Consider the following 12368-nt stretch of genomic DNA (forward strand, 5'->3'; position numbering starts at 1 on the left):
TTCATGTTGCCTTCTGAAGACTTCGAACAATGGTTTCTTTTTCTAAATCCTACAACTTTCCCATCAATCTTTTCCGACATTTGTGTTGTAAGTTAACTTTAGGCAACATCTGCTCCGAAAGGGCTAACGCCCTCAAGCACTTTTACTCTGGGGGACAGACGGACCGAGGGGGGGACAGTGTGTCGTAATTCCAGAGTATGAACATAAAAGAAGAACGGGCAGAGAACCCCCAAATGGTGATGCCCACAGGTGAGACACGCTTCCACAAGAGAGCCGCGCATAAGATCTCGTTTATTTCAAAAACCTCTCTTAATAATAAAACCGTATCGAAGAAATGGAAGATTATTAATTTACATAAATAGTTATGGGCCACGAGTCTTGAGGTGCCGGATCGAGGAGCAGAGTACGAAACAGGTGATGAGGACAGGAAAAGACCCCCCAGGCCCCCCTCCTCCCACTGGCTGGCTCTGGAGCAGAGTACGAAACAGGTGATGAGGACAGGAAAAGACCCCCAGAAATTATTGGCCCAGACCCCCCCTCCTCTGGGGCAGCCCAACAGGAGCTGGTCTTGGCTCAGCGGCTGCTTCCAGGCATCCCGTCTTCCCCCAGGAGATGACAGCTCCCATCGTCCACAACTGAAGGTCCTGGCCCGGGCTGAACCAAGAGAAAGAACAAAAAGGGAAGAAGTGAAACAGTTGGCAGGAAACGTTAAGGGCAAAGAACGTTATAACTGTCAGTTGCATTTTATTGCTTGATATGTCGATAACATTTAATGGCTGTTCTCTATCTGAACAGGGACCGAAGCCGTGTAAAAAGCATTCCAAACACTTTCTGCAAGCTTTCCTTATTTTTATGTCCATCTGTATTTAAATGGGGAGGGGGGTTTAGTGCTTAAATCTGGAGTGGAGAGGGGGGGGGTAGGGGGCCGATCATTAGGCTAAAAAATAAGATCTCCCAAATGCTGGGGGGGGGGGGGGCAGACAAGGACAACAGCCAAGGATTGACACGCCTGGAAATAGATTTTAAAAAACCCAGGAGCCGAGCCCCGTATCTCTGCCCCACTTCAGCCTATGGGTGCCAAGTGTTTTAAGTGTGGGCAAATATTAGTTTTCCTTCGCAGAACCAATAAGCAAGAAAAGGGGCAGGAATGTTGCTCTGGAGGAAATCTTAGCGCCAGCATTTGGAGGGAAACTGGCTTCTCTCTTCTTTCTTCCCCAGAAGGAAGTTAAAAATCGCTTAATGATGCCCCCAGAGACACCACCCCAATAAAGGAGAATATTTGTAGCTCTGGATTGAAATGAGGGATCCCTGGTGCTCTTTCGGCTTGGTGGCTTTTTTCTGGCAGGCTTTTCATGACCCAAACTAGTAGCATTATCAGTGCTGTAAGGAGTATTGATAGCAAACTCCACTCCTAAGAGCACTGATGATGTTACCTAGTATGGTAATGAAACGTCTGCAAGAAAACAACCAAGCTCAGAGAGCACCAAGGACCCCCTCAAACTTCATCCCAAGGTTCAATAAGAGCCGAGGTGGCACAGTGGTTAGGGGGTGCAGTACTGCAGGCCTCTTCAGCTGACTGTTATCTGCAGTTCAGCGGTTCAAATCTCACCGGCTCAGGGTTGACTCAGCCTTCCATCCTTCCGAGGTGGGTGAAATGAGGACCCAGACTGTGGGGGCGATATGCTGACTCTGTAAACCGCTTAGAGAGGGCTGAAAGCCCTATGAAGCGGCATATAAGTCTAACTGCTATTGCTATTGAATAAAGATCCAGCAAAATGAGAATCTGTCAGGCTGGGAAAGGAAGTCAGTAATGGAATGGACAGAGCCCCCTTTACACCTGCCTTACTCCCCCCCCCCCCAAAAAAAACACCTGGCAGATCTGCAGGGAGGATGCCCCCGTGTTTGATGCCTCTTGGAAGCTACCAGGCCAGGCTCCTACCTTAGTGATCAGCAGATACCGGATGGCTCCTGGAATAGGATCCCGAATCACGTCCGCCAACAGCTCCTCGGAGGGACTCGCTGGCTTCACAGGGAGACCTTTTAGAAACCTAAAAGGAGAGGATGAAGGGAAAACCCTTGGGTTAAAATTTGGGGCCATCCCGACACCCGCAAGGAAAACATTAATTCCAGTTAATGTATTTTTGTGTGCGTGTGTGTTTTTAGTCAATATCATGTTGTATTATTAAGTAATTACATCAATTCATCTTACCATCAACTACCAAAGGAAAAAAAATCCCAGTTATTGGCTCTTCTGCTCTCCATAGACCATATTTATACCTTATCCGACACTTTCTTCCCCCTCTCTCCTCCCCCTTTCTACATCCTTTCTTTCCTCCATCATTTTCTACTCTACCTCCCCTTCCTTTCTCCTTCTCCTCTCTCCCCTTACCACTCCTCCTTATTCTCATCTTCCCCCCTTAACCTCTCTCCTATCCCTCTCTTCCTATCTTTCTTCTCTCCTCTGCTTCCCACTCTTCTACATCCTGTCTTCCCTCCATCATTTTCTACTCTACTTCCCCTTCTTTTCTCCTTCTCCTCTCTCCCCTTACCACTCCTCCTTATTCTCCTCATCTTCCCCCTTCCCCCTTTCTCCTATCCCTCTCTTCCTATCTTTCTTCTCTCCTCTGCTTCCCACTCTTCTACATCCTGTCTTCCCTCCATCATTTTCTACTCTACTTCCCCTTCTTTTCTCCTTCTCCTCTCTCCCCTTACCACTCCTCCTTATTCTCCTCATCTTCCCCCCTCACCCTCTCTCCTGTCCCTCTCTTCCTATCTTTCTTCTCTCCTCTGCTTCCCACTCTTCTACATCCTGTCTTCCCTCCATCATTTTCTACTCTACTTCCCCTTCTTTTCTCCTTCTCCTCTCTCCCCTTACCACTCCTCCTTATTCTCCTCATCTTCCCCCTTCCCCCTTTCTCCTATCCCTCTCTTCCTATCTTTCTTCTCTCCTCTGCTTCCCCCTCTTCCTCTAATTTACGGTGCATTTCAGCTTCTGAGCAAACTCCCTTTTGTGTTGATGGTATTTATAATTCCATTTCAATATACATAAAAATAAAAAATAGCAGTATACATATATAATCATAATACCTTAAAATCCAACACCCCTCCTCCAACTTAGTAAACTCCGCTCCCTCTCCCCCAACCCCCCCCAACCTTCCCCCCCTGACTTCCCAGAACCAATACAAGGTATAAATCTTTAACAAAAACAGTTCAAAATATGCTTAAAGGAAAATTAGAAAATTAATAACGTCTTTGAATGGAGCTTAGCTCCTCCTTGCTAGGCTAACTATAATATTTTTGTGTTTATATATTTGTGTTATTGCAAGCAACCCCTTTAGACAGTGAGATGGGCAGCCTATAAATCTAATAATAAATAAACGATTAAAGAAAAAAAGAGATGGGGCTGAAGGAGCCAAAACCGAGGCAGCAAAATCGGAAGAACATTTTCCTTAAGAAAACAGTGTTTTGATATTTGCAAATGGCTTCAAAAGAGCCAAAACTTCAACCTCTTGTTTTCTGACAGAATCCGTCCTTTTGAATCCTCTCCAACAAGCGTTGACAATTGCTGAATCTGGGTAGTTTTGAATACTCCTGATTACCAAAAGTAAGTATCCCGCCACTTTTGTCTTTGCCCTATGATTTTTCAGCACACCTCACTTAGATTATTGTTTTAACAGAAAAGTGGATATAGGATTAACTAATTATATATGTGGCACTAGTTCCACACAGTTAAGATTTTTCACATAGAGCAGTTTCCTGCCAGGAGTATTTGGGGTGGCTCTCCTGAGGAAGGAACCTCTTCAAATATCAAGAAATAATTTTTTTTAAGGCCAAAAAAAAAAAAAAATCAAGACGGGAATAATCACAAACTTGCAGGAAGGATTATAATACAAAGACCCCTTCTGTTACTTTTCAAAAACAGTTTGGGGACAGTTTCAGGGAACGCATGGGGTGTTACTCTGACTTCCCACATAAGCAGCAAAGCTGGGCTCACTCACTGGTCTCCGTTACTCTTGGGGGGGAAGCTGCGTTGGACCACCCCCACAAATTCCTCCAGGGTCTCATCCAGCAGGAAAAGGACGGCGTTGGGACCAGCATCGAACGTGTAGGCCACCTGTCAGAAGAAGATAAAAGATTCCTTTCTTTTGTATATTAAATGGATCAATGATGATGTAATGAACAATCGATATACATATGAATTGAAATACTTAACCACTATATGGATTAATAATTAATAATGGAAAAGTATTCTTGGAACTCTGGATGATTGGTGACATTATGGTCAATTGAAAATATGAACGTGTATTATAAATTAATGGGAATTCTTTGTTCTAATCTCTGCTTTTTCTCCTTAGAGATAGGTGATGTTATAATACTTGAAAGACATTGTTATTTGATAGATAATTATGAATTCAAGGAAACAAGGATTGTTACAAATGAAATAATATTAATGGTAATTTGAACACATAATGCTCAATGACAGCGAAATATTCAGTGATGTTTAATGCAAAACCAGGGATGTTATTCTTAATCTTAAGAATCAATGCACAAAAACTTGTAACCAAACGACATGCTTGATGAAATGGAGGAAAGTTTTCTTGCTTTTCTTTTGTATGTGTGTGTTGTTTTTTTTCAGAAAAAGAATAAAAATATATATTTTTTAAAAAAGAAAAAGACAAAAGATTTCTTTTTCTCTAGCCACAATCCGTGTGTAAATATTTTCTATATGGCTATAGTATTATTATTTATTTTGGGATCTTCTGGCAAATCCCTTGTGTGTCCAATTCTCACTTAGCCAAATAAAGAATTTGATTCGATTCGATCCTTTGACCAGCTGGCCAAAAACGAGACTCGCCAGCCTTCCCCCAGGGGCCCCCTGGCCCCATCCCGGCACTGCAGCTCCCCACATACTTTGGTTTCCCCGTGGTGGTCGTTGAAGCGGTGCACCAGGGCAATGACTTGCTTGGAGGTGTCGTTGAGGTAGAAGATGGGCGGGAAGGTGTCCATGCAGGTGGCGTGGAACTGGTTGCTGTCCTTCATGGTGAGCTGACCGAAGGTCTCAAAATCCCTCTGCCGGATGTGGTGGATCATCTGGGCCATGCGCTCCGGGACCACAACCTCCGCACGGTGCTGGAAGAGGTGAAGGAGGCTTCAGAGAAAGGACTGGACGGCCATCCCTTTTGAATTGTTCGCCGCCCTGAGTCTCTCCCGGAGAAGGGCGGCATACAAATAAATTAAATCTGAAATCTGAAATCATCTGTCAGAAATGGCGTAGGGTCTCCGGCTTGGGTGGGGGTTGGACTAGATGATCTACAAGGTCCCTTCCAACACTGTAAATTAAACAACTGGCGGGGGGGGGCTTAAGGGAGCTCAATATTATATATGTAACAAGGTGGGGGGGGAGACCTCAGGAGAAGCATTGGGGGGTCAATGGATCAATCTGGACTGATGGGGAGACGCCAAGATTCCCTCTCAACGGAGCTCAGGGAAGCGAAGTCTTCATCTCAGGCTCTTCCAGGGCTGACCATGTTCTCTACCGGTAGTCCTCAGCTTATGACCACCATTCAGACTGGAATTTCCACTGCTAAGCGAGGCAGTTAAGTGAGCCCTTCATGGTATTGGACCTGGGTACTTGAGAGACCGCCTGCTGCCAATTACCTCCAACAGACCGATTATATCCCATAAACTAGGCCTCCTCCGAATTCCACCCACTGGCCAATGCCGATTGGCTACCACCCGGAGGAGGGCCTTCTCTGTGGCTGCTCCGGCCCTCTGGAACGAGCTCCCCGTGGAGATTCAAACCCTCACCACCCTCCAGGCTTTCCGCAAAGCCCTTAAAACCTGGCTGTTCTGACAGGCCTGGGGCTGATGAGTTCCTGTGCCCGCTCGAATGGTGTGGCTGTTGATTGTTTTTTAAAATTGTGGTGTTGTGTTGTCCGTTGTCTTTCTTTTTTTCCGTTTGTACACACACACACCCCCGACTTGGTTTGTGAGCCGCCCTGAGTCCCTCTGGGAATAGGGCGGCATAGAAATACAATAAAATCGAAAATTGAAACTGAGTCACAGCCAAGGTCATAAATCATTTTCTTCCAGTGCCATAACTTTAAACGGTCATTAAACAAATGGCTGTGAAGCCAAGGACATTCAGGCTGGTCAGCGGCAACTGTCCCAAACGAAACAACTAAATGAGGGGGACTTGAGGTTTGGCCCTGCCTTAGTTTCCCTTCTGGATTCACCTGAACAGTGGAGAGAAACCGTTTGCCTGAGACATCGAAATCCACGTTGGCTTCAGAAGGTGACCGTCAGAGAGGTGTGGGGGGCAAGGAGCCCCAGGTGGGGCATTTCCAAGGCTTCTGAGGGGGTGGAAGGGAAGCGGCAATCTGGGAAAAGCTCCAAGGGGGGCCTGGGGAGGGAGGAGGGGGGCTCTGTGACCGGGCAGCTGCGTCTCCTACCTTCAACAGGAGGCTGGTCTTCACACTGCTCTGCATTCCAGCTGTGCTGCCCACCACCTTCTTCTCTGCACTCACCTGTCGCGGAGGGAGGAGGAGGAGGAAGAGGGACAATGGGGGAGGACGCAGGAAGCACCTCCAGAAGGGGCCTCCTCCTGCCTCCCCCAACTCCCTAAGCAACTGGGCCGGCCCAACCACGAGGCAGCCACAGTTTCCCTGGGGGGACGGACCCCAGACTCACCACCAGAATCAGGACCCGCAGCTCCGGCCAGTGCGTCTCTGGCGCCACCTGTTGGGCCACGCTGTCTTTGCCGTCGGCATCGTCCCCCATCACCCACTGCACGAAGCCCCCAAACATACTTCGGCAGGCGCTCCCAGAGCCCTGGCGAGCGATTTCGGACAGGTCCCCCTCCACGCCATAGAGCCGGGCCAGGGTGTAGACTGGAAGGGAAGTGGGAGGGCAGCCGGTTCCACAGCAGAACTCCCCCCCCCCCCGGGGGGCCGTGCCCTTAGGAGGTTCGGGGGCAGAACTCCCCAAGCAAAAGGTCCCTGGGCTGTGGCATATGGGAGGTGGAGTCCAGCCCAGATTAGAACTGGACGTGGCAGTCCTTGAGAAAGGGATCGGCAGGCTGGCGTGATCCACAAAGCACAACAGTTTACTACCCTCCCGGCCTTCCGCAAAGCTGTTAAGTCCTGGCTGCTCCAGCAGGCCAGGGGGCCCTCGATATATCCAGCCCCCCCGAGATTGTTGTATATTTTAATGTTGTTTGTGTATTATTCCCCCCTCCCTTGTTTTATTGTAAGCCGCCCGGAGTCCTTTGGGAGTGGGTGGCATACAAATCAATAAAACTAAACTAAACTAAACTGCAGAACGCAGAAGAGTCCATGGATGGCTTGGTGGAAGCACCTTGGGGGGGGGGGCTAGAGGGGGTCTCCTGGAGGCAGGCATGGCTGCCCAGATGCCATGAAACCGCCACTTTTGGTCTCAAACTGCCCCATCCGCTTTCTGCCCGTGGCCGCCACTCCTTCCCAGCCACAACAAGGAGTCACAAAACCAGAAATCTGTAAGACACCACCCCCCGCCTCCCCCCCGGGCCCCCTCTGGGACCAGCTTCACTTACCCAGGCAGGCGTAGCCAGCAGCAGAAGAGGCCAATCCTGCTGCGGTGGGGAAATTGTTCTCCGAGGCTATGTGGACTTTGTAGGTCAGGGGAGGGGGGTCCCCCTCGTCACCCCCACTTCTCTCGCCACGGCGTTTCCTAGCCAGACGACGGACTGAGAGAGAGAGAGAGAGAGAGAGAGAAGGGAGCTGAGTTTGCTTGCGGGGAAAGAGGCAGAAACAGACAGCCCTGACGTTTTGGGTTCGAGCCAAAGTCTGCAATCGACTGGGGAAATTCTCACAAACATGGTTAAACGTTTCCTCTCTGCTGTGTCTCACCCAGAAACTATTATCCTGGGTGTCTCCCTTCTCCGTGGAGGCTCCTGAACTGGTCAAGGACAGTTTGCTATTGTTAGCAATAGCAGTTAGACTTATATACCGCTTCATAGGGCTTTCAGCCCTCTCTAAGCGGTTTACAGAGTCAGCATATCGCCCCCAACAACAATCCGGGTCCTCATTTTACCCACCTCGGAAGGATGGAAGGCTGAGTCAACCCTGAGCCGGTGAGATTTGAACAGCCGAACTGCAGTCAGCTGAAGTAGCCTGCAGTGCTGCACTCTAACCACTGCGCCCCCTGGGTTACTATAGAGAGGGGCGTTTTAAAAAAAATATTATCATTCCCAATAAAAGCATCAGGTTCTTTATTACATCAGGTCATTCTCTGCCATCCCTAGCAAGGCAGCTCCAGGCTACCTGGCCATCCACCCATCCTTGGGTTGAAAGGAGCCGAGGTGGCGCAGTGGTTAGGGTGCAGTACTGCAGGCCACTTCAGCTGACTGTTATCTGCAGTTCAGCGGTTCAAATCTCACCGGCTCAGGGTTGACTCAACCTTCCATCCTTCCGAGGTGGGTAAAATGAGGACCCGGATTGTTGTTGGGGGCGATATGCTGACTCTGTAAACCGCTTAGAGAGGGCTGAAAGCCCTATGAAGCGGTATATAAGTCTAATAAATAAATAAATAAATAAAAGGAAACATGCTCTGCTCGCTTGTGCTGTCCTTCAAAGCAAAGAATCAGAAACATCATGAATTCAGAAGCCCAGCTGGGCGGCCCTGCACTTACTTTCCCTCAGGCAAGACTGGAGACGGGCGTGTTCAATATCCGCCGGCTCCCCATTCAGCCACAGGCGGTCCTCCGTGAAGTCCCGGCTGAGGGCGGCTGTAGTGGTTGTTTTCAGCTGGAACACAACAGAAGCCACAGTGGGTCACAACTGGGCCACATCTGGGCCTCACTTCCATGAATCAACCCTCACTGGATTATCCCCCTTAAGGCTCTCCGGCTCTCCTCCGGTGGTTCGTTAGTGAGGGGATCTCTCTCCTGCTTCCAAACATTAAATAAAGGCGCCATCGCAACAATAGGGCAGCCAAAGTGGGCAACTCCCAGAAATGGACAAAGAACAATAGCAGAAGCAGCCTTAATAATATTTTCAGTTATTACTGATTGTACAGCTGTAGAGATTAATTTGATTTTGCACTTAATAACGGCAGCTAGATTGTTGGTGGCACAATACTGGAAGAAGGAAGATTTGCCTCCAATTCAGGAATGGACATTGAAAGTCACAAATTTAGCCGAGATGGCTAAAATATCTGTATATCTTAAGGACCACTCAAACGAGAGATATAAACAAGACTGGAAAAAATGGATCGATTTATATACAAAATAAATATGGGACTAAGAAATTCCAGATAGCTTATGATTAAGATCAGGAATGATATAAATTGTTTAAAGTTAGCCTAGCAAGGAGGAGCTAAGCTCAATGTAAAGATGTTATCAATTTTTTATTCTTTTTTCCAATATATTTTAGACTGTTTTTGTTAAAGATTTATACCATGTATGGGTTCTGGGAAGTCGGGGGAGGAAAGGCTGGGGGTTGGGGTTGGGGGGGAGGGAGGGATGAATATTAGGCTTGACGAGGGGTGTTAGATTTTAATGTAATATGATTGCACATGTATACTGTCTTCTCTTATTTTTTCTTTAAAACTAAGATATGTTAAGTATATTGATATGGAAGCATAAATGCCATCAACATAGAATGGAGTTTGCTCAGAAGCTGAAATACACTAATGAGAGGAAGAGTGGGAAACAGAAGGGAGAAGAAAGATGGGAAGAGAGGGATAAGAGAGAGGGTAAGGGGGGGAGATGAGGAGGATAAGGAGGAGTGGAATGAAGAGAGAGGAGAAGGAGAAAGGAAGGGGAAGTAGAGTAGAAAAGGATGATGGAGGGAAGAAAGGAGGTAGGAGAGAGGCAGAAGAAAGAGGTGTATGGAGAGCAGAAGAGCTAATAATGGGTTTTTATCTTTCTCGGTGTTGATGACAAGAGGAACTGATGTAATTACTACTTAATGCAATAGGATATTGGCTATGTAATAGTAGACATGTGATTATATGTTATGAAAATGGAAAATAAAAAAGTATATTTTAAAAAACAACAATATTTTCAGTTAAAATTGCCGTTCTTGAGGAGGTTTTTTAATTGTCCTGAGGCCGCAGAGCTCAGTTCAACCACGTTTGGTCTGCAGGAAGAAGTAGGTCACCCGAAACAAAACGGGTCCCTCGCGACCAACCTGATCTTGGTGCAGGGTGACGCTGAGGGATGAATTAATAGGCAGGATCAGCTTTTCATCACGTTTTCCCCCTGGAAGAGGAAAGAAGGACACGGCTTGAACCGGGGACAGACTGAGCATCGCAGGGCAAGTCACCTCATAAATTGGGAGGCTGGCAGAGCTGCCCCAACCTGTTTTCTCTCAGCCGCCAGCAGGCTGGCCTTTAATTACAGCTGGCAGGTGAGCCTATTATTTGGGAAGGACCTTCCTTCCTTCTCCCGATCTATTGATTTGGCTGCCAGAGTGGGTGGCTGCTGGGTTTACGGAGGAAAACCAGAAGTTCCACCTATTGCTTCAGAGTCTGCAGGTGCATTCAACAAAGAAGCATTCAGTGGATCCGCTTCTAAATAAAAACGCGGAAAACTGCAACCCGGTTCATTTCAACGGGGCTCCCATCTCCCTCCCTCCAGCCAATTCTTCCTCTGCACCCAGATGCACCCATGTCTCTTCCTTGGGAGGTGTAGAGGTTTGCAGCCTAAGACACCCGTTTCTCCCTGCTTTTATTTGGCACCTGTGTCTGTAAGAGCAGTTGCCCCCCCCCCCCTTTAAGGCTTCTGCAAGAAGGCTCGTTTTACTTTGGGGGTGGGTGGGGAATAAAATTGTCCCCTCATCTATTCCCACTCCTTGCTCTTCCCGAGCCCTTCATTCACTCCTCCTCGGGTTTCCCAGCCCCAGCCAATCACCTCCACTCGACCTATTAGATCCCATAGATTAGGCCTCCTCCGAGTCCCATCTGCCGGTCAATGTCGACTGGCAACCACGCGGAGGAGAGCCTTCTCGGTGGCAGCTCCGACCCTGTGGAACGATCTCCCCGCGGAGATTCGAACCCTCACCACCCTCCAGACCTTCCGCACAGCCCTCAAAATCTGGCTATCCCGTCAGGCCTGGGGCTAAAGACTGTAACCCACCCGAATGGTATGAATGTTGTGTTTTTTAATGACGTACTGTCCTACGTGTTAAATGTTTGTTTCCCCCCCCCCCTTTTCGAGTTGTAAGCCGCCCTGAGTCCCCCCAGGGAAAAGGGCGGCATATAAATAAACTTCTCAACTCAACTCAACTCAACTCAACCCCCCCTTTGCAGGAAGGGTGCTTTCATCACCCCAGAGCAAAAGCCTCTTGGAGCCCCCTCGAGCAGCTCCACCCCCCCTACCCAGGCTGTTGATCCCACCTGCAGCTCTGACTGGGGATCTCCTGGTGGTCTCCCATCCAAGTCGCCTGAACTACCACCACCAGCACCCCGCCCTCCTGGGAGTCCTTCTTCGGGGACTTCGCGGGCTCCACTCGGCTACTCACAGTACTTGATCACCGCGATGTTGACCGGAGCCGTGCAGGTGACCACAACCGGCCGCTTCTCTCCGGCCACGGGCGGACTCATGGTGCGGCTGCTGCAGGGGACCCCCGCCGGTTGCTGCCGCTGCTCCCCTCCTCAGCAGGACCCCGGCCCGGCCTGCCCAGCCCTCGCGCTCCCGTCCCAGTCCGCCCAGTCCGCCCAGTCTGCCCTTACTGGGAGCGGAGCCCGCATCCCCTCCTCCTCCTCCCACACAAACACGTGTCTCCGCCGATGTAAGCGACACGCCCCTTCCCCGCCATTGGCCCGCGCCGCTCCAGCTGGGGCCACGCAGACCAATCAGCGCGCTCCCCGCCTCCTCCGCCGGCCGTCCTCAGCCAATCGGAGCTCGTCGGACGATGGGGCCGCCGGCTCGCCTCATTCCAGGCCGGAACTTTCGGGACACCATGGGAAGGGAGAAGTTTCCCACTCGGGCGGTTTCCCGCGTGGCACCGGCGCCATGGCACGAGAGGCAGAGCCCACGCGCGCATGCTCAGTTGCGCTCGCCCCCGGGCAGAGCTCAGTTTTTGCAGCCGCGTCTTCGCTTGCAAAGACGCGAATCTTCTCCCCCCTCCCCATTTCCCCCAGAGCAGCCTGGGAAGGAGTGGGGCATGCAATGGGGCATGGGGGGAGGGAGGAGACGATGCGCTTCTCCATGCATGATTTATATTGATTGTTTCCTGATTGCTTATTTGTATCCTAGTATAGCCTTTATTGTCATTGTACTAAATCGGGGGTGTCCAAACCTGAGAACTTTTAAGACTTGTGGACTTCAACTGGCTGGCTGGGGAATTCTGGGAGTTGAAGTCCACAAGTCTTAAAAGTTCCCAAGT

At 49.3% G+C, this 12368-nt stretch overlaps 1 protein-coding gene across 1 annotated transcript; it reads right to left on the bottom strand.

Annotated features, from left to right (window-relative positions):
• Positions 1-257: 257 nt before the first annotated feature.
• On the bottom strand, positions 258-11754 carry LOC116517364 (diphosphomevalonate decarboxylase-like). Its single transcript, XM_032230266.1, has 10 exons — positions 11502-11754; positions 10170-10240; positions 8669-8783; positions 7571-7723; positions 6691-6890; positions 6453-6527; positions 4912-5130; positions 3999-4114; positions 1940-2048; positions 258-654 (listed from the first exon to the last, which is right to left on the bottom strand). Exons 1-10 carry the CDS (start codon positions 11581-11583, stop codon positions 574-576), a joined length of 1221 nt encoding a protein of 406 aa, XP_032086157.1. The 5' UTR covers positions 11584-11754; the 3' UTR covers positions 258-573.
• Between the last annotated feature and the right edge of the window lie 614 nt (positions 11755-12368).

This window comes from Thamnophis elegans, chromosome 14 (genome assembly GCF_009769535.1).
Source record: "Thamnophis elegans isolate rThaEle1 chromosome 14, rThaEle1.pri, whole genome shotgun sequence".
NCBI classification, from domain to species: Eukaryota; Metazoa; Chordata; class Lepidosauria; order Squamata; family Colubridae; genus Thamnophis; species Thamnophis elegans.

Excerpts from the sequence above, each read along its gene's own strand:
- LOC116517364 (XM_032230266.1), bottom strand. The coding sequence starts at position 11,583 with ATGAGTCCGCCCGTGGCCGGAGAGAAGCGGCCGGTTGTGGTCACCTGC. Across the intron at positions 6,528-6,690 it reads TGCGGGTCCTGATTCTGGTG|GTGAGTGCAGAGAAGAAGGT; the intron begins GTGAGTCTGGGG and ends CCTCCGCGACAG. Across the intron at positions 4,115-4,911 it reads ACCACCACGGGGAAACCAAA|GTGGCCTACACGTTCGATGC; the intron begins GTATGTGGGGAG and ends TTCTTCTGACAG.